The following is a 26523-nucleotide window of genomic DNA, read 5'->3' as shown; positions in this document are numbered from 1 at the left end:
AAGATGAGCTTTTAATAAAACTTGACTATATATGGCGAAGAGAGGATTTAAAAAAAAAATAATCATATATATGACTAAAGGAAACTGAGAAAAAGGACGGTTCCCTTTTGCCAGCAACTTCAACACCGTAATTGACTGTGCTTGATCCAACTGTAAGTGGGCGTGAATGAATAGAACTGAAAAGTTTGATCTGTAGTTTTAACAAAAGCTCTGGAGCTGTGAAAAGTCCTCCAGATGACACACACAGGGCCCTATCTCGCACCCAGCGCAACTGACTTTGTACACTGACTGACGCATGTATCATTCCTATTTCTCACCCGACGCACAGCGGACTTTTCCTCCACAGACGCACGTCGGTAAATTAGGGAATGAACTTGCGCTCCTGGGGGCGGTTCAGTGAAAAGAGGAGGCGTGTTCCGGCGCAAACATTCCCTGGTGCTATTTTGCAGTTTCAGAAAACAATTCCTCCACTGACCAGGAGAAACCTCGTCTAAAGTCAGTGGCGCGTTATTCAGATGCTATTTTAAGGGCGCATGCTTGGCCATAATGTAGCGTGTGCACAACACACATACCGTAAATCCTCTAATAGTGGCCTGTATTCCATTAGTGGCCGGGTCTCTAACATTGGCCGGTCTCGCTGTTGGCGGAGGTAAATAAAGGCCGGTCTCTAATAGTGGCCGGGGCTATTATTAGATACAACGTTTTTCTGGGCAGGCCACAACATTATGTTTGTGATAGTAACATGCAAATACCACAGGGGGGCAATGTTTGCTAATGAATCCAAGCCATAGCTATGGTAGCCTGGTCATGTCAATCACTTCGCTCTTGACTCGCACGTGAGAATTCAGTCACCGGTAGGTTAATGTTGTTTACCATGGCAGCTGTGGAGCCAAAGAGGATTTTTGGCGAAAATCTATTTTTTAACCCCCTGGGATCGACAATCGCACTGGCGCGATAGGCTCGCTTTTTTTCTTAAGTGCAAACGAGTTTCAAAATACTCTGTTGACTTTGATCTCTTAATTACGGAGAGCGCGCGTTATTCAAACGCAAATAATCTGAGGCGATCCACGCAAACCTGAACACCCACAATCAGCTGGATAACACACATCTATCTAAGTAATAATAATCCTGGAAAATTTACCTCAGAAGTGCTTGGAAGTATTATTTCGAGGAGCAACGGATCCAGCTGAGAAATAGGTCAGTTCTATTTGCTTTGTTCTAATCGCAATAGTGTCTGTAAGTTACACGCAAAAAGACACGCGTTTCTAGTGTGTGAATGAATGAATGAAATCAATGAATGCACAGATGCCTGCTGTTGTGGAGCTAACGTTACTACTGCTGGAACAAATACTGTTTCAAAATGAATCATTGCTTTTCACAAAAAATATTATTTATATTATATTTATTTGTTGTTAATGTTCTGTATGCATACCATAATGTTATATGGTAACTAACTGTACGTTTTCAATAAATTAACCTAGTATTTTATAGGTTAAAATAGACACAAAATCTCGTTTTTATTCATTCTACTGGTAGTCCGTTTTGCTCAAATACAAATAAAGGCCTGTCTCTAATTATGGCCTCCTTCCAATAAAGGCCTGGGCCGCGATGCGCTTGAGTAAAATAAAGGCCCGGGCCTTTATTAGAGGATTTACGGTACACTTTGCTTCTCTCATCTACACACAGACGCAGTTGTTCACATTTTTGCAAACCATATATAATTACAAGGAAAAATATTCCACACGAGGGAAATCATTGTTGTGTCCATGAAGATGTGAAAGAATAGGCATAAATCTAGCTTACACATTTACCCAAATTATCATATGCCTGTTAAACCGAAGCTAATTTGTGTGTGTTTCTCCATCCCCAATGTCACTTCTCTGTGTTTTACGGCCCTGACGAGAACGTCGGTCTCCTCTGCTGTGAACCGCTCCTGGCGTGCGTCTGGCAAATCCGCCGTTATAATAGCAATCCGCCATGGAACAAGCGCGCCTGCTCTTAAAGGGAATGTGAGATGACGCTCTGATTGGTTTATTTCATGTTACGCCCAAACCACACCTATGAGTAATGAAGCTACTTCAGACCAACACATTTTAGATTTGCGTCGGGCGCAAGAGTCATTTATCCCGCCGGTATAATAGATCCGAGATCCGCTCACAAAGTTACTTAAGTTTCGCGTTTGATACTTGCGTTTCAGATCGTTAAAATAGGGCCCAGTGTGTCTCGACCTCTTGCTGACCAATAAACAGGGATATCAGGGTTAGTGACCGAGCTCAGACACTCCTGGCTGGTCGTCGTGAGCGTGCGGTTCGGATCCCGGCACTAGTTCTAGTTTGGTTTCGGTTCTGTGTCGTTATTCGGACATTCATGCGCCGTATGTACGTCTTCTGTTGCATTCGCTCGTTCTCGTGTGCTCTGGTCTCGTTGTTTGAGCACGCAGTTCTCTCAGGCCGTACGCTCTTCTGTCCGTGTGTGTTGTTGTGTTCATGTTGTGCTGTGTGAACATGCAGAGCTCTCATTGGCTGCGTGCTCGTGTCATGTCTGGTGTGAGCACATGGCTTGTCATGTTTGTGTGCTCCCGTGTCTTTGTCTGAAACGAGCCTTTAAACTGGCAACATGTGCTTGAACTGAAGATCCTTCTGTGTGTCCATCAAGAGACAGGACTGGACACTTCCCAGACAGCAACATAGTGTCGGCCCAGATCCGGCCCACATCTGGTACGGGTGGACTAGCCGCGTTTCCGTCGGACAAAAAGCGAGTGTGCGAGTGCGTGTCAAGGCCAGTAGTGTTTCTTCGGTCACTTCCGGGGCTTGATCGGGCCGCGTCAGGGCTTCCTCGGGGCCAGCGGCCAGGGTTTTCTGGCATGATGAATACCTTGGTCTAAAGCGGGCCAGCTGGGGCTGGAGGAGTCATGAACAGAGGAGGAGTTTACCTGAGTCTGGAGACGACAGCGCCGGATGAGTCCATATACCAGCTATCATCAGCATTAAAGACTTTTAACATCATTTTAGCTCAAAATTCACTTTCAGACAGCAGCGAGTGTTTGAAATAAAACAATGATTGCTTGGGTTATAAATCTTTAAGTACACAACAAAAATGGTTGCTTTTATCATGTTCGTTTTGCGATCTCGCTAGTTTCCAGTGATTTATTTCTGATTAGTTTTCTGATAAAACTTCCATTTGTTGGTGAATTGATGGGTTTCTGTGACGTTGAAAAGCGGCTCATGTGTGCCAGATGTGGGCCGGATCTGGGCCGATGTCGCTGTCTGGGTTAATGATGTTTTAGGAGGAGCACGTTTAGACGATCAGCCCAATCAGCGCGAGAGGAGGCTTCTATAGCGCTGACTCGCCTCGGTTCCTCTACAGTTTCCCAGCATCCCTCCTCCAGCCCAACTCCTCACTCTCCAGTATTATTACTCTGGGTTTGGGCTAAATTCAAGAGTTTGGAGAGCTTTCCTCAGACAGGACGCCAAATACACATATTTATACTATATCTGATTATATGTAAGTGTGAACTTGAGAAAGGCTGGAATACTCACAGCTGACTGACAGTCTGTGTGGTGGAAGATGAACACTGACTCTCAGTTGTAGTTTCAGTCCATCCAACTATTTCAGAATACATTTGGTTTTCAATTGTGTTTTGATTGATTGGACAAATGGCAGTGCAGTGGCCTGTGAGTGGCCTCTCGTTGAGTTTCTGTAGTCTTTCAGTTCATCCATGCAGAGTCTGCAGATGATTTTTGTTGAATGTCCCATTTGGATTTCATTTATGAATTTGCTTTCAAGCCTTTTCTCAGAGAAAGTTTCTCTCTTATTGATCCCAGAACGAGCTTGACGCTGAGTCGAGTGTTTTTCACCCGCAGTGTGAATCACTGTAATAATCACCACTTTAACTTTTCCCACCAGTGTTTGTAAAAAAAAGTTTATTCAGCATTTTTGATCATATTATGATCATGTAAACAGTCAAAGACAGAACAGCACCTCTGCTTTAAAACAAACAAAAGAAAAAACTCATTTTATTCTAGTGTCATTCATTCTTTGTCGTTATAAACACCAGAGTGTGTGTATGTTTCAGAACAAAGACATCGTTCAGGTCAGATTCACAGCGATGGTCGAAACACAGACGGAGTAGATCAGGTCCATCAACACCCACAAAACTTCACAGTAGTTTCCACTTCATGGCTTCAACCTTTCATTCAGTAATATTAGGCATTGATTCATATGCTGATTAACCCTAGAATGCATAAAGGGACTCAAATTGACCCATTTTAATTTCCAATGGAATTTTGACCCAACACAGCATTTTTTTTTACACATTTTTGTCTATAATAATATCTCACTATTACATGTTGTCAATGGTGTCATAAATGATGGAACATCTTATCGATGGTGGGGAAAGAGTTAATGACATTAAAGCAATCGTTCACCCAAAAATGAAATTCCGTCATAAATTTTTCTTGGATGGACTATCAGAGGAACAGCTCAGTGCCATCCGTAATGAGGAGTTTCTGGATGCAGGACGTGAGCTGTGGGCACTGGACAAGCGATGTGAGCGGCCGTGATGCTGACCATGTTTGGTGTTTAACGCTCGAGCTCGGGTTTTTATGAGGCCCATCTGCTCCACAAGCCTCTGATTTATGCCTGCTTACAAAGTTAAAGTAAATTCAACCTTTAGCACTCAAGAGCTCACCCTCCATCTCTGTGATTTAAGACTCAGACAGGGTCATAGAGGTAAACTCCAGCTCTCCGCTTCTCTATTTTCCATTGCGTTCGACTCTCTGCACGAGCTGACAGGAATATGCACCAGCATTCCTTGTTTCGTTCGCTGGGGTTTCTTTCATGCCCGTCATCCTCCTGCTGTTTAAAAGACTCTGGTCTTTAAATGAGATTCACAATAGAGTCGTGTCTGCCTCCACACCACTGCATTTGATTGAGCTGAAGAACGAACACCCCGTCTATTTTATTCATGTTCCATTTTCTAGTCATTCCAAGTATCCATGGCAACACAGAACATCAAGGAGTGAGTGTGTGTGTGTGTGTGTGTGTGTGTATGCGGTTTGTCTCCAGCTTGGTGAGAGTTAATCTCCTCCACTTATGTCTCCTTTAGCTAGCCAACACATATAGCCCCCTTTCTGCAGACAGGTCCAGTTTTCCAGTCAGCTCCGCTCTAAATCTCCTTCTTGGCTCATGCACTCCTGAGTGTTACGCACCTAATGTTTTGCCCCAGTTTTGCTTGAATAATTGAGCTTATCGGGACCCCAGGGAACAGCTGGTGACTGAGTGCAAGTGTTCAGCCAGGAATAAAAACAAACTGTTCTCTTCTGTACACAGACAGGCCAGTGGGTCAGAGAGCAGGGCTAAACATGCACATAGCTCATCAAACCGACTGTTTGACCCAGCCTTCAGCTAAATATGTCAATTCAATAAACTGCACTTGGGTTCGTTCAACTCGCCTCTCAGTGGACTTAAGCGTTACGGAGAACAATGCACGACAAACAATCATGGCTAACATTAGGGCTAAATACTAAACTATGGGGAACACATGACCAAACCGACCAATGACAAGATGGAACTCATGAACATGAACCAATGATACAACAAGACTGCTAATAATCAGGACAATGAACCAATCAGAACATGATGCATGAACCAATAAACATGAACTTCAAAATGACAATTTCTATCCAAAAGAAACTAAGCAGATTCTGTATTTTACTGCACTTGTAAATTGATGTCACAATTACTTAAAGTCCCCCTCTAGTCAATAACTGTATCCCTTTAACCTGATCTTTGATCACCAAAATGACATTTTTGCACCCTTGCATCATTTAGTATACGCGGTTCTATGAATATGCAAATGAGCCCCGCCTCCACTCACTCACTCAGCTCAGAGATCCACTGGTTGACGATCACACGTTGATCTGATTGGTTACAAGGTAGTTTGTGACGTCAGAAACACCAGCGATTATTATGTACTTACATCAAAATAACAATTGTCAGGTAGAATATACTTCTTGTGTTGATGTTGTATTGTAAAACACTTGTGCTGCTACTGAGGATACGGGTCAGGTTAGGACAGGTTTGGTGTGATGGGTTGGTTTAAGAGTTAAGGGAAGGTCAAAAGGGTCATTATAGATTATTTAATCTCAATTATGATGAGATGAGATTGCATGCCGGTATTTTTAAATTTAAGTGCACAATATAAAAACATGTATGTAAATGATTAATTTAAATGAGGTTTTATTTAACAAAGTTCGGGAGGAGCAGGTTCAGGTAATTAACCAAATTATGCACAGCTGGAGATTAATCAGTAATCAACTCAATGACAGAGTATAAATTCACAGCAGACCTATCTCTGTTCATTGAAAGTTTGTCAGCATCCCTCCTCCACCCCATCTCCTCACTTCCAGTTCCATCTACACTTACCAACTGGGGGGAGTACTTTGGGTTCGGGCCTAACTCCGATCTCGGAGCCCTCTCCCCGGACAGCACGCCAAATACGCATAAACTTATTGTATCAATTATATGTAGATGTGAACTCGTGAAATGCTAGTACATAGACACAATATAAACTGGGACTCTTTTTGGTTACACATTATTTCGATAGTCCACTTTAGACATTCTACTAACTATGAGAAACTTTTCAACTACATGTCAACTAGCTCTCAGTAGAGTATTAGTAGACTGTTGTAGACTATAGGTTATGGTTAGGTGTTAGGGTTCGGGTTAGGAGAATAAGTTGACTGTAGTTGCCAAGTTACCTATAGTCTGCAGAATGTCTAAAGTGGACCATCGAAATAAAGTGTTACCCCATTTTTTTATCATTCTTACTGAAAGTGAGATTTTTTTGCAGCACTTCATAAATGTTGGCAGTTTGTTTTTAATAAACAACTGATTGAAGTGAACTCTTCGAGGCGTGCTGCTACAGGAGACGGCGCAGGACAGTAAACACAGCTCGACGGGGCCGACCGAGGGTCCCGCGGCTCCTATAACACTGATTTGTGGAATATAATCATCCCCGCGTGGCTGGTGAGATGTTTGCTGCAGTGTTTATCGTTTCTGCCGCTGGTTTATGGACGAGTTGTTAAGTGGACGTTTGTTAACACAATGGGGAAATGTTTAAAGAGCTGAACAGCTGAGTCACGCACAACACTGAGTGCAGAGAGAGAGAAGCTGTTGCTACTTCAGGCCTCGGGTGAAGAGACTGATTATTGTTTAGACTTCAGTTAAGTTCTTATATAAAACTACTAGTTAAATAATAGTATTAGTCATAACCTCAGACAATCTACTGTTCAGACTGGCCAGTTTGTGACTGTGAGATCTGTGTGAATGGCCGAGTCGTCAGTAAGTCTCACTTCCTGCTGAACCTTCGTAGGTTTGTAACTAATCTGCATAATGCCAGCCTCTGGTCTTGATTGGCTGAACAGCGTCTGCTTTGCCCCTCAAACACTGTAGTGTATCTGAGACTGGAAGAGTTTGGTTCGTGTTGTTCGTGTCGAGAAGACGCTGTTTTCTGCAGACAAAGCAAATCCACTTTGATGAGATTCATACGGTAAAACCCACGCCATCGTTACTGTTCGTATCACTGTGTGCAAGAGCTGAAATTCACGGCTGTTTGGTGTCTGTCCAATCACAGCAGACTGGACCATCTGACCAATCAGAGCAGAGTAGACCACAGCTGTGTTTAGAAAGATTGAACCGTTTCAGACACTGTGAGAAAAGAGCTGATGCTGCAGAAAATGAAAGTGTTTTTGAATTTGGATGCATGTAAACCTATTGAAGGAGAAAACAAAACATAATTAGGAGACATTAAGATAGCATAATAGGGGCACTTAAATGATTTTATATCTTATTTTCAACACAGCCTTCTTTGACATCATGTGCATCACTGGCAGTCTGTGACGGTGGTTGTTGGGCAACATTGGTTTTTCTGTAGGCAGCGCAGGTTCAAATAATGATCAACATGACCCAAGTGGAGCCCTGCTGCTGCTCTCGAGAGCTCTCAGGAGATCTGTGTCTCTGTCACCTCCTTATTGACTAAATAAATGCGCCGCCAGCACTAATCGAATGCATTCAGAGGAGCTGCGCTTGATAACCACCTGTTCAGGTCTCCATGGAGACGAGGGACCAGCATCCGTCGGCAGCCAGCGGAGGACCGGACCGCGACCACATTAGCATTCCTGCTCGTGTGAGCTCATGAGGACACACTGATGTGAACAAACAGCTGCCATACACAGCTCTGGGTTGCAATCTTGACGGTTTTTTTTACATGTCAGAAGAATCATCAAGAAATATCATGGCAATGATAGTGATCAAAACATACACATTTTACAGCTTTCTAATATTTTAGATTCTTTGTCCAAACATTTTTTAAAGCTGAACTTTCATTTCTTTGCTACAAGCATCAGCCAACAGAATTACAAAAATGACTGTCCTCAACATTCACCTGCCATTGGTCAGTCAAATAGATCACGAGAGAGCCGGTCATGAGTTAGAACTGAAAACAGACGTTTAAAAGAAAAATGTCGGAGGATTTCAATATAAGATAGGAGGAGCTATGTCATGCGTCGGGTCAGAGGTCACTCGTCATGCGCCGGGTCAGAGGTCACTCGTCATGCGCCGGGTCAGAGGTCACTCGTCATGCGTCGGGTCAGAGGTCACTCTTTCGCCTGAACCCGACTCTCTCCAGCCTTGCCTGAAGCCAGTGATTATAGTTTAGAAAGTGATAAATATGGACATTTTTCTTTGCTTCAGAAGGCCTTTATTAACACCCTGGATCCGTATGGATTACCTCTATGATGGATGGATGCACTTCTTGGAGTTTCAGCACTATTCAATGCTACAAAGCTAGGAAGTAGCTTTCCTGTAGCTCAAACAGTAGAGCGTTGGCGCTTGCAACGCAAAGTTCATGGGTTTGATTCTCAGGGAAAGCAAGAACTGATAAGAATTTAAAATGTGTACCTTGAAATGCAATGTAAGTCGCTTTGGATAAAAGCGTCTGCAAATGCATAAATGTCAATGTAAAAGAGGAAAGGAGTAGAAAAAAGACAGAAATGGAGATAAAAATCAAGTATCAAATTGTAGGCTATATACATACATACACCGGCTATTTAACGCTAGAGAGTAAAAATAAGTCTTTAAAAAAGCATCCATTGATGGAAAGGACCTGATGTTCAAAGGTAAACTGTTCCAAGGCTTTGGGGCGACTACAGAGAACGCTCGATCAACTTTTGTTTTACAACAGATAAAAGAAACTGATCACAAGATCTTAGTGACCTAGAGGCTGTGTATGGCCTAATTACATCACAAATATAATCCCAGGCCGAATTGTGCAGTGCCTTGAATGCGAAAAGAAGGATCTTAAAGTCGACTTTAAATTTTATTGGTAGCTAATGCAATGAGGCAAGGACAGGGGAGATATGATCTCTTTTCTTAGTTCCTGTTAACAATCTGGCTGCTGAATTTTGAGCCATCTGTAACGAGACAGTGTTGACTGAGGTAGGCCGATGTACAGAGAGTTACAGTAATCCAGTCGAGAGGAAACTAGTGCATGAATCACGATTTCAAGGTCTTTACTAGAAAGAAAGTGTTTAGGTCCATGCACTGAGTCAGATATTTTCGTATGCGTTTTTTCGTATTCGTCATCCTAAAAATTATAAAAAGAAAGAGGAAATATTGGGTCCATCATCCAATCCTGAGATTGCGTAGAGAGGAAGGAGAGTTCGCTTCAGAGTTTACTTCAGGATGTCAGAGGCTCAGTTTGATGGTCTGCTAGTGATACTGGAGCCACACATTAAAAAGAAGACTTCACCAGTTGATCCTGAACAGGTCTGGATTTTGGCGTCCGTTTGTACGGTGGCTCTGAACTGTCAGAACACCTCTCAAAATGCTTGCTATGGATGCGAAAAACGTTTTTTATGCTGGACGAAAGTTTCGGAGGCAGTGTGTAAACGCGATTATAACGTGAGGTTGTATTTATTTTTTAACGTGCGAAAATTTTGGATGAGAATTTAGAGTGCAAGGACCTTTTCACTTTTTCTACAGATCTGAGTTGAAAGAAGCTACTCTTTACAACTGCATTTACATGCTTGTCAAATTGGAGAAGAGGATCAAAATTGACTCCAAGATTTTTTGCACGATTGCTTAGGTTGTTACTTACTGTGTTTTAATGGAGTTGTTGATAGCAGCAGGATGTGATGGATATTAATTATTTAACTTTAATTAATCAACTATCATTTGTTTTTCTTGCAGGAATGACATTCATATGCTTTTAAATGTTTCCAAACTCTTTGGGGAAAACTTGTGACTTTGAGTTTTGTGTGTATGTGTGTGTATGTGTATAAATAACAATTAGGGGAAGTGAAACTAGACTGATGACTAGTTCTCAAACCTTGTGATAAGTAATCACAAAATCAGTGTTAGCTTGTGCCAGTGACAGAGGGAAAGGTTGGGGCTTTTGAATCAATTGAACTAATCATATTGAAGGTGACATGTTAGTCTTATTTGTTTTCTCGATTCTATAAAAACTGTTGTATTCGTGTTTTCTGGTGGGATTCTCAATGGAATTTGTCTGAGATCCTCCGGCCTTGCTTCTTCTTGGGAGAGATTCCCTGAGAACTGCTCGGGAAGATCTCCTGGCCATGATTAGTCAAAGTCAAAGTCAAAGTCAGCTTTATTGTCGATTCTTCACATGTTCCAGACATACAAAGCAATTCGAAATTACGTTTCCCTCCATCCCACGGTGAAGACAAAAACACTGTTAAAAGCATTTAAAGGACATTTGCTGAAGTCTGTTTGTCGATTATTCCTGCGCAGGAAGCTAGTTTAGGAAGGAAGCTAGTTTAGGGAAGCAAGTTAGTTAGAAACTCGGCCAGTTGTCGACTGAAGACGCAAGAGCTAGAGTATAAAGGTGTCGATTTGTAGACGCCCCAGATAAAAGTATTGGTGTCGATTTGAAGACGCCTCAGGTAATAAGATCAATTGGGTGTCGATTTGGAGACACCACAGATAGTTAGGTTTAGGGAAAAATCTACCACAAGGACCCAGTAGAAGCACTTCGGTTTTATTTTCATTCAGTTGCAGTGAGTTGTTTGTCATCCAGATCTTGACTTCACTGAGGCATAAGAAGAGATGATCTAATGAAAAGTCAATTCCTGGTTTGATTGGAAGATATAGTTGGAGGTCGTCAGCGTCACAATGATGATTTATGTTATGTTTCTGGAATAATTGAGCCTAAAGGGAGCATGTAGAGGGAAAACAAAAGAGGGCCAAGTATAGATCCCTGTGGAACACCGCTATGGATCGGCACAGAGGGTGAACGACCCGATATTTACAGAGAAGGTCCTCCGCTTTTAGTATGAGGTGAACCACTGTAAAGCTAGGCCCTGGACTCCAACAACACACTCGTCGTTTCAGAAGAATATTATGATCAATAGTGTCAAATGAGGCACTCAAATCTAAAAGTATCACGATAACAGAAGACCCAGAATTGATGGAGAGTTGTCAATGTTATGCTGATTATGACATGACAAAAATAATTAGATAAATGCTGCTGTTTGTGACTTTGTGTTAATGTACAGTCCAAGTTTAATTCTGTGATTATAATCGAGATCTTATGCAGTCGTACGCTATCATGTGACTTCACTACATTAGGCCATTTTATACGATTTAATTTGCAGTAAAAAATAAAATAAATAAAAAGGTCAGACTGGTCAAATAATGAGTGATTAGAATTACACTGCATTGCAGTTCAGTCACACTCAGTCATCTGAGAGAGACACACACACAGCAAGTGCCCATCCTGAGCGCAGTGTACATGTTAAACACTAATAAACACTCGCTGTGTGTGAGTATCTGGAACAGCATGATGAAACTGCGTGTCAGATGTGAAGCGAGGGATGACGGCGTCCCAGCAGCAGTTTCTGGAGTCGTGAGCTCCTCCACAGGACAGAGAGCCGCTCAAACAGATCATTCATCAAACACCAGCGGATGATATCGGTGTGAATCCTTCACACAACCAACACCACATGTCAACCGAACGCAGGATGGTGACGCACCATCAGTTATGAGTTAAAGAGTTTCAATTTAAAGTGCGCTTGAGTCAGACTGATACAGATGGACGTCCTGAGCGTGAGAATAAAGAGTGATGCACATACAGGTCTTTATACTGCTTTACCAGTGCACACGTGGCTTTGTTCAGAAAGCAGCTGGACTCGTATGGTTTGAAGGATTTTTGGGAGGTTTTAGGGATTAAGAAGATATTTAGTCAGGGTTACATTAGCCTACAATAGAATAACATAAGCCGTTTTGGAGAGTCCATCTCTCTCTTCAGATGTGCTGTTTTCTCAGGCTCTCCTCTAGTATCAGACACTTGATCACGTGATAGTGTCAGATACCTTGAGTAACTCTGGAGTAATGTAAAGTCCACATTGAATTGGAAGGCATTGCAGAGACAAGCTGTGCGTTACAGTGATTTTACCAGGGTAAAGGATGTTCTTAAGCACAAAAGAGCAAGAAAAAAAGTATTTCTGTTTCTTTCTCACACAACACTATTAAATGACGTTATTTTTTGCAGCTTGATAGTCATGGTCACGGTGAACTACTAGAGTTGATCAAAACAAACAAAAATACATTTACATTAATGCAATTCAGTCCTTTAATTGAATCATTTGTGCTTTGAAATCCTCTGGTACACTTGGCCCATAGACATCCAGTGTACTGTGAGCATGATGTGTGTGTGTGTGTGTGTGTGTTCAGGCATACGTGCGAGTGATTTTCAGAGAATGTTTTGAAGCCGCACTGTCAGAAAACGTCCGGCCGAACACGCTGAAGTAATATTGTTCTCTCTTGGACGTCATGCTGTGTAATTACAAGCACATGAACACAGCGGCTTCACACATCTCCTCACAGCTTCACTGGAACAGCAGTAATTAAACGACTGATCCAGTTTGCAGTCATTATGAACGAGACGGGTGAGGAACAGACGTCCAGCTCTTTTACATGTAGCCTGTGTGTTTGGTGACCGCAAACATCATTACCAGCTGAGATCTGCCTGAGGAAAACATTAGCTTTAAAACATTCATCATCAGAGCTGAGTGAAACACACACACACACACACACACACACACACACACACACACACACACACACACACACACACACACACACACACACACACACACACACACAGTGTGGGCTTCAGATTCAGCTTTGCATATTATACATGTTTGCATGAACCTGGGGAAATACACTTTAGAGATTGGGTAAGTTAAAATAATAAAATATTTACTGGATGTTTTTGTTGAGTTTACAATCCCCTGAAAACATGGAGGGAAACTCTGCGTCTGAAATGCCTCCACCATTGTAACATATTTAACTGATTTAATCACCAAAAACATATTTATCTGTCTTTATCATGTTGAGTGTGTCGTGGAAATTCTTAAAGGAACACGCCGACTTTTTGGGACTTTAGCTTATTCACCGTATCCCCCAGAGTTAGATAAGTCCATACATACCCTTCTCATCTCAGTAACGCACACACCGCTAGCCTAGCTTAGCACAAAGACTGGAGGTAAATGGCTCCAGCTAGCATACTGCTCCCAGTAAGTGACAAAATACTCCGCCCAAGTAGCAGTGCTTCGCCTTCTGAGATTATAGTTCCCAGTGTGTATACGGTTAGAAGATGGTTGTGTCTCATGTGACCTTGTTATTCGTACACGCTGTGACTATACAAATCACAACATGTAAATAGGAAAATGTTGGCGTTATTTTGTCACTTATTGGGAGCAGTATGCTAGCTGGAGCCATTTACCTCCAGTCTTTGTGCTAAGCTAGGCTAGCAGTGGGTGCGTCAGACAGAGTTACGGAGATGTGAAGGGTATGTATGGACTTATCTAACTCTGGGGGATACGGGGAATAAGCTAAAGTCCCAAAAAGTCGGCGTGTTCCGAATACAACCTACTTAATCTGACTTCTTCACCACGGACAATTTAAACAACTTCTATTTGTTAAAAATAATAACTACAGTATCTCGAGGTAATTACCTGAATACTTACAATACAATACAATACTTACCTGAAAATTGGTCTAGAAGCTACTATCACTACCTCAATCACACACGAGCACACAGGTCTTTAGCATCTATACACTCTCACCGTCCTTCTCAGGTGTGTGCTGGTCCAACACAGGATCATTAATACTAACTCAGAGTATTACAGCCTCACCCCGAGTATAGTCTTCCAACGACTACGACTCACAAGTTGCTCTTTGTAGAAATGACGTTTTATTCACGGCCGGGAGATCACTGGCCACAACAACAAGTGAGTCTCCTGAATAGAAAGATACATGTACATTTATATCATACAGTTGAGTAAAAATCAATGTCACTCAAGTCTTCTTCACTGTGGTGTGTTCTGGTGATTGGTTTGTAATGATCTAAGCTAGTCATATGACTGTTAGCTCTACTGTGTTACGCACTTTTTGGTTAAGTAGCCTATATATGGCCTTTGACCTGAGCATCCATTTCTCTGTACATTTAATGTTGAAAATACCTATTACATAAAATATTTCTATCACAAGTGCAACTTTGTTATTGTATAATTTTGCCCATTAAGAAAAAATGTAACGTTCTTTACAATTGTGACGACCAGGAAGTGACTTTTTTTTTTTTTTATTAGGTTTCATTTTTATTTCTTATGTTATAACAAAATAAAATTACACAAATCAGGGTTTTAAACTGTGCTTAGACAAATAAAACAAATAATGTAAATAGCTTATATAGGCCTACTATTTACTTTGACCTCTTGACATTTACTGAAGGTGCTTCAATCTCCATTCGTTGAACAAGAAAAAACATTATGATAGGGAGATTCAAAGATTCATTCACATTCTCGGTTAGGGGTTTTTACAGAAAACTGTACTTACTAATAACCCCTTAATTAATAATTTTTCTGTCCAATCAGACTGAGCTGTGAATGTGTGTATGGCTGTGTTTCCACCAGGCTTTAAAGGATTAGTTCACCCCAAAATGAAAATTTCTTAATAATTTACTCACCCCAATGCCATCCCAGATATCCATGTCTTTCTTTCCTCAGTGGGAGAGAAATTATGTTTTTTGAGGAAAACATTTCTGGATTTTTCTTCTAACAATGGACTTCATTGGTTACCATCGTTTTTAAGTCCAAATCAATGCAATTTCAAAAGTCTTTGCAGTGTTTAAATGGGCTGTACGCGATCACAGCTGAAGAAGAGGTTATCTAGCGAAACGATAGGTCATTTTTTACAAAAATGATAATTTATAGACTTTTTACCTTCAATATTTCGGATTGAGCTGATCAACAAACGGACAGGGAACTATGTCATCACGTTGAAAGGTCACGCCGGCGCCGGCAATACTATTTGAACTACTATTCATATTCATCAGAATGTTATTCATATACTATTCATATTCATATTCACTGAATACTATTACTATATATATAATAGCAAACAATACTATTTGAACTATCCTCCTACGTACGGTCGCACTGTAAACAGTGGGGCGGTACTTCTGCCGGCGCCGGCGTGACCTTTCAACGTGATGACGTCGTTCCCTGTGCATTTGTTGATCAGCTCAATCTGAACTATTGAAGGTAAAAAGTCTGTAAATTATTAAAAAATAAATAAAATGACCTATCGTTTCGCTAGATAACCTCTTCTTCAGCTGTGATCGCGTACAGCCCGTTTAAACACTGCAAAGACTTTTGAAACTGCATTGATTTGGACTTAAAAACGATGATGACCAATCAAGTCCATTGTTAGAAGAAAAATCCAGAAATGTTTTCCTCAAAAAACATAATTTCTCTCCCACTGAGGAAAGAAAGACATGGATATCTTGGATGGCATTGGGGTGAGTAAATTATTAGGAAATTTTCATTTTGGGGTGAACTAATCCTTTAAGTGATTTCTGTGATCGGATTACAGGCTATCAACAGGCTGATTCATTTCACTAAGATAACAAGGAGCGCTCTGCTCACTTCATCTCGTGTGTGTGTGGCGATCACCTGAGATGAGATGTTACTGTAGAGATTCTCCAGCAGACAACAATCATATTTCCTTCAGTGTTTTGCTGCATGTATCATAACTCATACGTGAGATGAGTCAAACTGAAGATAAGCAGACACTGAGTTTATGGTGCTGACAGAAGACAGACACTCATTAGCTGATGTTTATGGCACATGTGTGATATATATATATGTGATCGTTGGAACAGAAGGGCCAAAGTCTGAGCTGGGAATGCAAGCCGTGTGTGATGATGTGGAAGCGTTCACTGACCTTCGGTGATCTGAGCTCCTGCTCTTCTCATTTCTCCCTTTAAAAACAGCCACTGCATCTCTGTGACATCACCGTATGGATTTATCTATAACTTCACCATGTTTTTGGCCTTATAAGTCCAGATACATATATATAGTAGTCAACATTTGAAGTGGATCAAAACCTTCCATCAAAGTTCTACATGAATTATGAACAATACCTGTTCTTGTTCTAGGACAACTTTGATTCACTTTTTTGATCCACTTCAGATGCTGACTACTGTGTATCGACTGTAAGAATGTGCTGTGTTGTAAAGCTGTTAGGATAATCGTTGCACAAACCCTGTCCTGAAAGAGCAATGCTAATATCATCAAACTGATTGTGAGATTATCCTGGGAGGAACACATGCTGGACTCTGAGCTTTGAGTTCAGTCAGTGATTTACTGAGTTCAGAAGAAACCGCTCAAATGAAACAATAAAAGCAGGATTCCTGAGAACGGACCATCAGTGACTTCAGCAGCAGCTGTGACAGTAATTCTATTACAGTAATCTGACCACTATATTTCAAGGACAATTATGAAGAAAACAAATAAAAAGCTTTTAATAACTCAAATATTGAAACTAATTTTTTCCACAAATAGGCCTATTTTAATTTTCTTTTTAAAATTATTCCAAAATGTAATGAGGGCCCAGTTCTGTAATTTATTCCTGTGATCAAAGCTGAATGTTCAGCATCATTACTCCAGTCTTCAGTGTCACATGATCCTTCACAAATCACTCTAATATGAGGATTTGATGATCAAGAAACATTTATGATTATTATCAATGTTGAAAAGGAGAAAACATTTTATTCATATATTACATTTTTCAGGATTCTTTGATCAATAAAGTTCAAAAGAACAGCATTTACTTGAATAGAAAGTAATAATAGATGTCACTTTTGATCAATTTAATGTGTCCTGGATGAATAATAGTAATTTCTTTAAGATTGTTTTTACTGATGTCAAACTTTTGAACGGTAATGTATATTTATGTGACTCTGAAATACCAGGTGTTTGAATATGACCATTTATGATTTCCATATAAATATTTTGCTGCTAAACATCTATACAGCACATGTGGAGAATATGAGCATGTGAGATGTGAACCTCCAGGACGATCAGAGGACTGGTTGACGTTTTAAAAACGGCTTCACCTCCAGTGTTCCTGAATTCACCAGTTTACTCCTGTAAACACTGTTTTATAGATGAACTGCAGTCAGATAATGAGCGAGTGTGTATTCCTGCGTCCGCGCTCCAGAACACACACTCACCTCGAGACTCGGCAGACGGCAGGCAATATGCTCATCAGAGGAAAGATGGAGGCGTTAGACATAAAGCCTGAGAACAAACAGCACATTACTGAGAATGAGTCACGCCGAGTCGCCGTCATCTTGTCCTTTATTTTTAAGAGTAAAAAAGTGACAGATGGGAAACAAAAAGCTAAATGATGACATCATAGTCCTGTTCACATGAACACTTCTACACTTCATGGATACGGGAAACTCAAGGACAAGGAGCATAAAAAGACACATTTTAAGGTTCTGGTGAAAATATGAATCTGTGAACTAAACAAAGCAAATGTTCTTCAGTAATATCATAACAAGGTGTGATGTCTCTAAGGCCACTGTGGGTGCTCGTCTGACGCATCATCGACATCTGACGCATCATCGACATCAAACGCTCCAATCAAATCAGCTCAAAGACCACCATAATCCTGTGTCAGGCCGGCCTTCCTTCAGTGTGAGTGTGTGAGTGTGTGTGTGTGTGTGTGTGAGCATGTGTGTGTGGGTGTGTGTGTGAGTGTGAGTATGTGTGTGTGTGTGTGTGTGGGTGTGTGAGAGTGTGTGTGAGCATGTGTGTGTGTGTGTGTGTGTGAGAGAGTGTGTGTGAGCATGTGTGTGTGGGTGTGTGTGTGGGTGTGTGTGTGAGTGTGAGTATGTGTGTGTGTGTGTGTGTGTGTCTGAGTGTGTGTGGCTTTCTAAACCTCACAGAGAGTGTGTGAGACGTTTAGCTGGTTTGTACGTCAGTGAAGGTCTGCGTGTATGTGTGTGTGTGTGTGTGTGTTTTACGCTGGGATGGTGGTGTGTGTCACCAGGTCAGTGTGCAGTTCCTCCGCCGGACAGGTCGAGCTCCTGCAGGATCTTCGCTCGAGTGTTTTCTTGTGCTAACAGTGTCTTTATGGCCTGTACCTGTGTCCGCCCGCGCTCTCTTTCCTGATCCATCCTGTGCTGAGCGCACACACTCCCTACGGCACAACACACACACACACACAACATCATCATGTGACACACACAGATCAACAGGCATGTTCGTAGCGCGGGTCATGAGTCTGGCTTTGGATTGGGCTGCTGGTCTGCAGGTCACACTGAGCAGTTCACTGTGATTGTCGATGTGAAGATGTCAAAGCAAGATGTTCAGACTCTTGATGCACTCTGGGAAGGATCCGACACACACGTGAGAGACGGGGTGAACAGAAGAGGGAAGACAGGGGAATCAGTGTGTGTTTGAGTCCGGTGTGCATCGGCACACTCGACTCCGCTTCACTAGTGTTCACACACTCGCTGTCTGCTGACTCCAGCTTCTGTACACACACCCTGTGTGCTGCGGTTGGACGCCGCGTGTGGCGGTGGGGTCAGGGGTCAGGGGTCGCGGGGTCATTTGGTGCTGTTGAGTGTGCCGGCGGACCCTGGCGGACCCTGGTCTTTCGGCGCGGAGCCGTTCTGCTGGGTTTCCTCCATGTACTGTTGCACAGCTCGCGACACGGCGTCTTCAACCAGCCGCTTACTCAGACTCACTAACTCCTCATCGTCCGCTTTCTTAACACCTACACACACACACACACACACACACACAGAGAGAGAGCGGTCAGTGAAAGCTGAACGCTGACCCGCGCACACACACACACAGATCAGATGAGCAAACACACGTCTAAAGGCCCGTTCACACCAACGAACGATAACTATAAAGATAACTATAACGAGAACTATAACGAGAACTATAACGAGAACTATATTTGTGTTCACACCAACGAACGATAACTATAAAGATAACTATAACGAGAACTATAACGAGAAATATATTTGTGTTCACACCAACGAACGATAACTATAACGAGAACTATAACGAGAACTATAACGAGAACTATAACGAGAACTGTATTTGCATCCACACCAACGAACGATAACTATAAAGATAACTATAACGAGAACTATAACGAGAACTATAACGAGAAATATATTTGTGTTCACACCAACGAACGATAACTATAACGATAACTATAACGAGAACTATAACGAGAACTGTATTTGCGTCCACACCAACGAACGATAACTATAAAGATAACTATAACAAGAACTATAACGAGAACTATAACGAGAACTATAACGAGAAATATATTTGTGTTCACACCAACGAACGATAACTATAACGAGAACTATAACGAGAACTATAACGAGAACTGTATTTGCGTCCACACCAACGAACGATAACTATAAAGATAACTATAACAAGAACTATAACGAGAACTATAACGAGAACTATAACGAGAAATATATTTGTGTTCACACCAACGAACGATAACTATAACGAGAACTATAACGAGAACTATATTTGTGTCCACACCAACGAACGATAACTATAAAGATAACTATAACGAGAACTATAACGAGAACTGTATTTGCGTCCACACCAACGAACGATAACTATAACGAGAACTATAACGAGAACTGTATTTGCGTCCACACCAACGAACGATAACTATAAAGATAACTATAACGAGAACTATAACGAGAACTATATTTGCGTCCACACCAACGAACGATAACTATAAAGATAACTATAACGAGAACTATATTTGTGTCCACACCAACGAACGATAACTATAACGAGAACTATATTTGCGTCCACACCAACGAACGATAACTATAACGAGAAATATAACGAGAACTAAATTTACGTCCACACCAACGAACGATTACTATAAAGATAACTATAACGAGAACTATATTTGCGCCCACACCAACGAACGATAACTATAACGAGAACTATAACGAGAACTATATTTGCGTCCACACCAACGAACGATAACTATAACGAGAACTATAATGAGAACTATATTTACGTCGACACCAACGAACGATAACTATAAAGATAACTATAACGAGAAATATAACGAGAACTATATTTGCGTCCACACCAACGAACGATAACTATAAATATAACTATAACGAGAACTATAACGTTAACTATATTTGCGTCCACACCAACGAACGAGAACTATAACGAGAACTATATTTGCATCCACACCAAGGAACAATAACTATAACGAGAACTATAACGTTAACTATATTTGCGCTCACACCAAGGAACGATAACTATAAAGATTGGATGAATAGAATGGATTCTGATTGGCTGTCAATGTTTTATTGTTTAACAGCTGGAAAAAAATCGTTCTGAAAGTGATCCCAACGATATCGTTTCTCTATATCATTATCGTTATAGCTGTGGTGTGAACTCTGCTATTCTTTAATATTGAGAATGATTTTTTGAACTGTATCTTTACCGTCCCTGATGTGAACGGGCCTTTACTCAGTGACTGTCGGTCAGACGCAAGGTCCGGGTCACAGCTGCTAATCATGTACCATCACAATGACTCTATTTCTGTGATATTTTAGATTTATATAAACAGGAATATCAATGTAGGGATGCACAGATACAGACATTTTGACTAATACAATAACCAACAATTATTCAGCTGATATGTTCACTACCGTTTGGGGTCGGTGAGATTTTTTTATGTATCTTTGTGTATTTCAAGCACTTATTTGATCAAAAATACAGGAACATTTTTTAAATATTATTCCAATTTAAAATAGCTGTTTTCTGTGTGAATATATAGATTTAATGCTCAAGAAACATTTATGATTTTATCAATGTTGAAAACAGTTCATATTTTTGTGGAAACCATCATACATTTGCAGGACTTTTTTGATGAATCATTTTTTTTAAAAAGAACAGCATTTATTTAAAATAGAAATCTTTAGTAACATTATAAATATCTTTACTGCCAATTTTGATCAATTTTTAAGTGTCCTTGATGAATAAAAGTTATCAATTTCTTTAAAAAAAATACAATACTGACCCCAAACTGGTGGTGAACAGTAGTTTTTTAAAACCGTATTCATAAAAAAAAAACTAAATTGTCATATAAATAGATAGTATAACCCCTTATTTTATCTAATTACTCTTCTAAAATTATTTGTATGCGACTGTTCATAACTGATATGATAAAAGTGTCTGTTACACTGAAGCTACAATCGATAATTGCACATGAATGTTTGTTGTGCTTTTTACAGTACTTCTTTTATAGTTAGCTGGCACAGAAATATAATTCACTGTTTGAAAATAATAAAATAATCCCTGATAATATTTTCTGCTTCCATTCCAGCACATCAGCTGAGAAGTTACAAAGCTGATTTGCGCACCCATATATCGTGCATCCCTAAAGTAATGGAAAACGTCACAGTCTCTACTACTGCAAACACACACAGTGGGGGTGAATCTGCGTCTAGTGCCCTCAGTAGTAGGGCAGTGAGGGGTTGAAGTACACTACACAGAGACAGTGAAGGAGGAGCACGTACTTGTCCGATCAGCACGCTGCCTGCTTTGCAGAAGATCTGCAAGATAAACAACACATTTAGCAACCTGAAGTGATTTGGCCACAACCGCAGCAGCATCAGAAACCATCAGAATCACACAGATGGTCTGTGATGAAGCATGACGAGATCCCACTGATTCACCTCAACGCATCTGCTCAATCACGGCTGATTAATACTCCTGAGATCATGCTTTGTAGATTTATGAACAATTAGGACAGCTTTGATTCCAGGGCTGCATGTCATGATTGTGACAAAAATGACATTGCTGATTATTTCCCTTGATACTGTAATTATCATGAATAATGTTGAATACAATACATTACAGTGATCACACCACATCGACTCCTTGCTGATTCGAATGTCACAGGAAAAAACACACTGTCTACAGTGCATCTCATTCAATAGTAAATCCCAAATCATTTTAAAGGGCCCCTATTATGCTTTTTCAGATATACCTTTCATGCAGTGTGTAATACAGCTGTTTGTGAATGTAAAAGGTCTGCAAAGTTTCAGTGCAAAAAAAAGAAGAAAGTTAGCTGTGTCTCAATTCAGAGGCTGCATCCTTCAAAGGTCGATTGCGTCACCGCGTCCCAGCCTTCAATTCCCGGGCAATGAAGGATACAACTTATAGATCCTTCACAGCCTAGCCTATCCCAAGATTCATTGCACGTGGGTGACAACAGGATTTTTTGGAGAGAAAACGCCAGATTACACATTATGTTTTAACTTACTCAAATATCTAACGATACAAATGTAAAAAACAACAACAAAAAACGTTAGAGCGGTTCAAATGTTGACATTTCTTACCAAGATGCGATTATATATAGTTTATACTCTTTGTTATGTACATAAATGAACCATGGTGAACATATTTAGACAGGTTGTGAACCCTGTTTGTAACTAAAAAAAGTCCAGTGAAAACGTTGCTAGGCGACAAGAGCTAGACCGTCCCATTTAAAAACGCTCAGTCCAACCTTTGTGGATGCAGCCTCTGAATTGGGATGCAGCTATTGTCTCCCAAAAGAAAAGCCATTCTGAACTTCCTGAAACGGGTTACTGTTTGTATTTCTGTGCATCAAGTGCTGAGGAAAAGCTGAAATTCAGATTCGCTAATGGCCGTTTGGTTTCGGACCAATCACAACAGACTGGCCCATCTGACCAATCAGAACAGAGTAGACCAATCACAACAGACTGGACCATCTGACCAATCAGAACAGAGTAGACCAATCACAACAGACTGGCCCATCTGACCAATCAGAACAGAGTAGACCAATCACAACAGACTGGCCCATCTGACCAATCAGAGCAGAGTAGACCAATCACAACAGACTGGACCATCTGACCAATCAGAACAGAGTAGACCAATCACAACAGACTGGCCCATCTGACCAATCAGAGCAGAGTAGACCAATCACAACAGACTGGCCCATCTGACCAATCAGAACAGAGTAGACCAATCACAACAGACTGGACCATCTGACCAATCAGAACAGAGTAGACCAATCACAACAGACTGGCCCATCTGACCAATCAGAGCAGAGTAGACCAATCACAACAGACTGGACCATCTGACCAATCAGAACAGAGTAGACCAATCACAACAGACTGGACCATCTGACCAATCAGAACAGAGTAGACCAATCACAACAGACTGGCCCATCTGACCAATCAGAGCAGAGTAGACCAATCACAACAGACTGGGTCATCTGACCAATCAGAGCAGAGTAGACCAATCACAACAGACTGGGTCATCTGACCAATCAGAGCAGAGTAGACCAATCACAACAGAGAGGTATTTGATTTCGGATGCGGCTGAAATGTTCGAAACAAACCGTTTCAGACACTGTGAGAAAAGAGCTGATGCTGCAGTGGATATTATGTGTTTTTGACTTTGGATGCATGTAAACCTACTGTCGGAGAAAACTAAACAAAACTGGGAGCCTTTAAAACAGTATAAAAGGGGCACGTTAAAATGTAGAGGACACCTGTCAGAAGCTTTTTTTACACGTGTCAGTGTGAACAGGAGTGTAAGATCTGAGCAGCAGACACACTACAGGCCTCTGGTTCTCCACGGTCACTGCATCGCTCACGGCTTATAACGCTCAACTAGCAAACACACAACAGATGCAACACTGACACAACACGAGCAGATCCACAGTAATGCTGTAATCAACACTTCATGAAGAAAAACATAGTTTGATTAGTTATTTGTTTGTGCAGCCCAATTTAATACTCAAATCAAAACACTATAATGTGAGTCTACAACTGACACAACAACTGACACAACAACTGACAACAACTGACACAATAACTGACACAACAACTGACACAACAACTGACACAACAACTGACAACAACTGACACAATAACTGACACAACAACTGACACAACAACTGACACAATAACTGACACAACAACTGACACAACAACTGATACAACAACTGACACAACAACTGACACAACAACTGACACAACAACTGACACAACAACTGACACAATAACTGACACAACAACTGACACAATAACTGACACAACAACTGACACAACAACTGATACAACAACTGATACAACAACTGATACAACAACTGACACAACAACTGACACAACAACTGACACAACAACTGACACAACAACTGACAACAACTGACACAATAACTGACACAACAACTGACACAACAACTGACACAATAACTGACACAACAACTGACACAACAACTGATACAACAACTGACACAACAACTGACACAACAACTGACACAACAACTGACACAACAACTGACACAACAACTGACACAACAACTGACACAATAACTGACACAACAACTGACACAACAACTGATACAACAACTGACACAACAACTGACACAATAACTGACACAACAACTGACACAACAACTGACACAATAACTGACACAACAACTGACACAACAACTGATACAACAACTGACACAACAACTGACACAACAACTGACACAACAACTGACACAACAACTGACACAATAACTGACACAACAACTGACACAATAACTGACACAACAACTGACACAACAACTGATACAACAACTGATACAACAACTGACACAACAACTGACACAACAACTGACACAACAACTGACACAATAACTGACACAACAACTGACACAATAACTGACACAACAACTGACACAATAACTGACACAACAACTGACACAACAACTGACACAATAACTGACACAACAACTGAGTGGTGTTCATTTAATCATCATAATCACAGTCCAAAACACAACAACAGTCTCTCTAGAGTCTCTCTGTTCATCTACTGATACACAGAACAACTTAACACTTACTGTACTTTCTTCTCAAATCTTCCTGTATTCAGTCACAGTAAAACACTGATCACTGAACACCCACAGAAACAAACACTGACATCTTCACGTTTATAAAACGCATGTACGAATGGATCCTACGTCAAAAGCGAGGAACAAATCAGGATTTATAAAGGCCAAAGCTGACAAGAAAATGTCCTTGTGCTTTCTGTGCTCATCTATACTGGTAATTACAATGCAAAGATAGAATCATATAAATATTCGGAAACTTTTGTACATTCACCTTCACATTTATAAAAGAGGCCACAGATCTCACAACGAAACACACAGATGATCCAGTCAAGTCAACTTGAGAAACTTTTCCAACTACACTGGCAGAAATGTATTCAGAGATATATTCTTTAAAGACAACTCTTAATCTCATTGGAGAAACATGCATGCGGTGACATTACTGTAAAATGATATGTTGATATTAATGATATCATGTTGGTTGTTGCATGTATCACAGCAGTTCAGAAACTAAATGTCTGGTGAGTGGCGTAAAAAGGTTAATGTTCGCGTTAGAAAATAATGTACCATCTACAATAAACCCCAAATATACCCAACATGTCATTTTAGCTTGTTTCTACAAGCCTTTGAGTTTCTCAGACTCGTACCCGAGCGCTTCACATCACGAGAATACTTTTTCTACAGCAGAAAACACACACATATGATTAACAGATGATGAAAATGTCAAACTGTTTTACTTCATAAATCATGCACTATGATAATAAAAGTGTGTTGAGCTCATGAGCGTGAAAATAAGTCTTTAATTATCGATAATCTGCCCCAGTAATCATAATTTGTGTGAAAAGGAATAATATAGTTTTGGTGTTTTACTGCCACTAGTGTTCATTGCAGTGGACTGAATGTATTGGTGTGTATTTGGTGTTTTGTAAAACCGTAAGCAGAGCCACGTCTCTCATCTGAGCCTGTGTTCAGAGCTTTATCTAGTCTAAAGATCCAAGCATTCCTGAAACAAGACAAACACAGGGACACGAGGCGTTCCAGAATGTGCGGATGGCATTTCCTCAGGAAGCTTCATCTCCTGTGTGCTGATCTGGGAGAGGTCGCGACCTCACCTCTATCCGATCAACCTGAGCTTCCCATCCAGGAACAGTGTGCTTTACTGGAGGACGTCTGTTTGTCTTCGCCCACTTCAGTGAGCAAAGCGCCAGCTGCTATTTCCAG

General features: G+C 40.9%; 2 protein-coding genes across 7 annotated transcripts in view; one reads left to right on the top strand and one right to left on the bottom strand.

Moving 5' to 3' along the window:
* Nucleotides 1-26523, top strand: part of LOC311304860 (dynein axonemal intermediate chain 1-like) — a 674193-nt gene that overhangs the window by 191133 nt on the left and 456537 nt on the right. The window lies entirely within an intron of this gene.
* Nucleotides 17712-26523, bottom strand: part of akap7 (A-kinase anchoring protein 7) — a 49018-nt gene continuing 40206 nt past the window's right edge. For 3 of the 6 annotated variants that reach the window (XM_084432188.1, XM_084432187.1, XM_084432190.1), the window contains 2 exons: nt 21971-22006; nt 17712-19155 (listed from right to left, as the gene is read on the bottom strand). In XM_084432188.1, coding sequence (XP_084288314.1) covers nt 18986-19155; nt 21971-22006 — 206 coding nt within the window. In that variant the 3' untranslated portion in view covers nt 17712-18985. The remainder of the gene's footprint in view (nt 19156-21970; nt 22007-26523) is intronic. The other 3 variants (XM_084432191.1, XM_084432189.1, XM_084432192.1) reach the window with 2 other exon arrangements.

Source organism: Rutilus rutilus (assembly GCF_951802725.1).
Source record: "Rutilus rutilus genome assembly, chromosome: 15".
NCBI lineage: Eukaryota > Metazoa > Chordata > Actinopteri > Cypriniformes > Leuciscidae > Rutilus > Rutilus rutilus.
The sequence above is the reverse complement of the archived record's forward strand: the minus strand, read 5'-3'. Positions and strand labels throughout refer to the sequence as shown.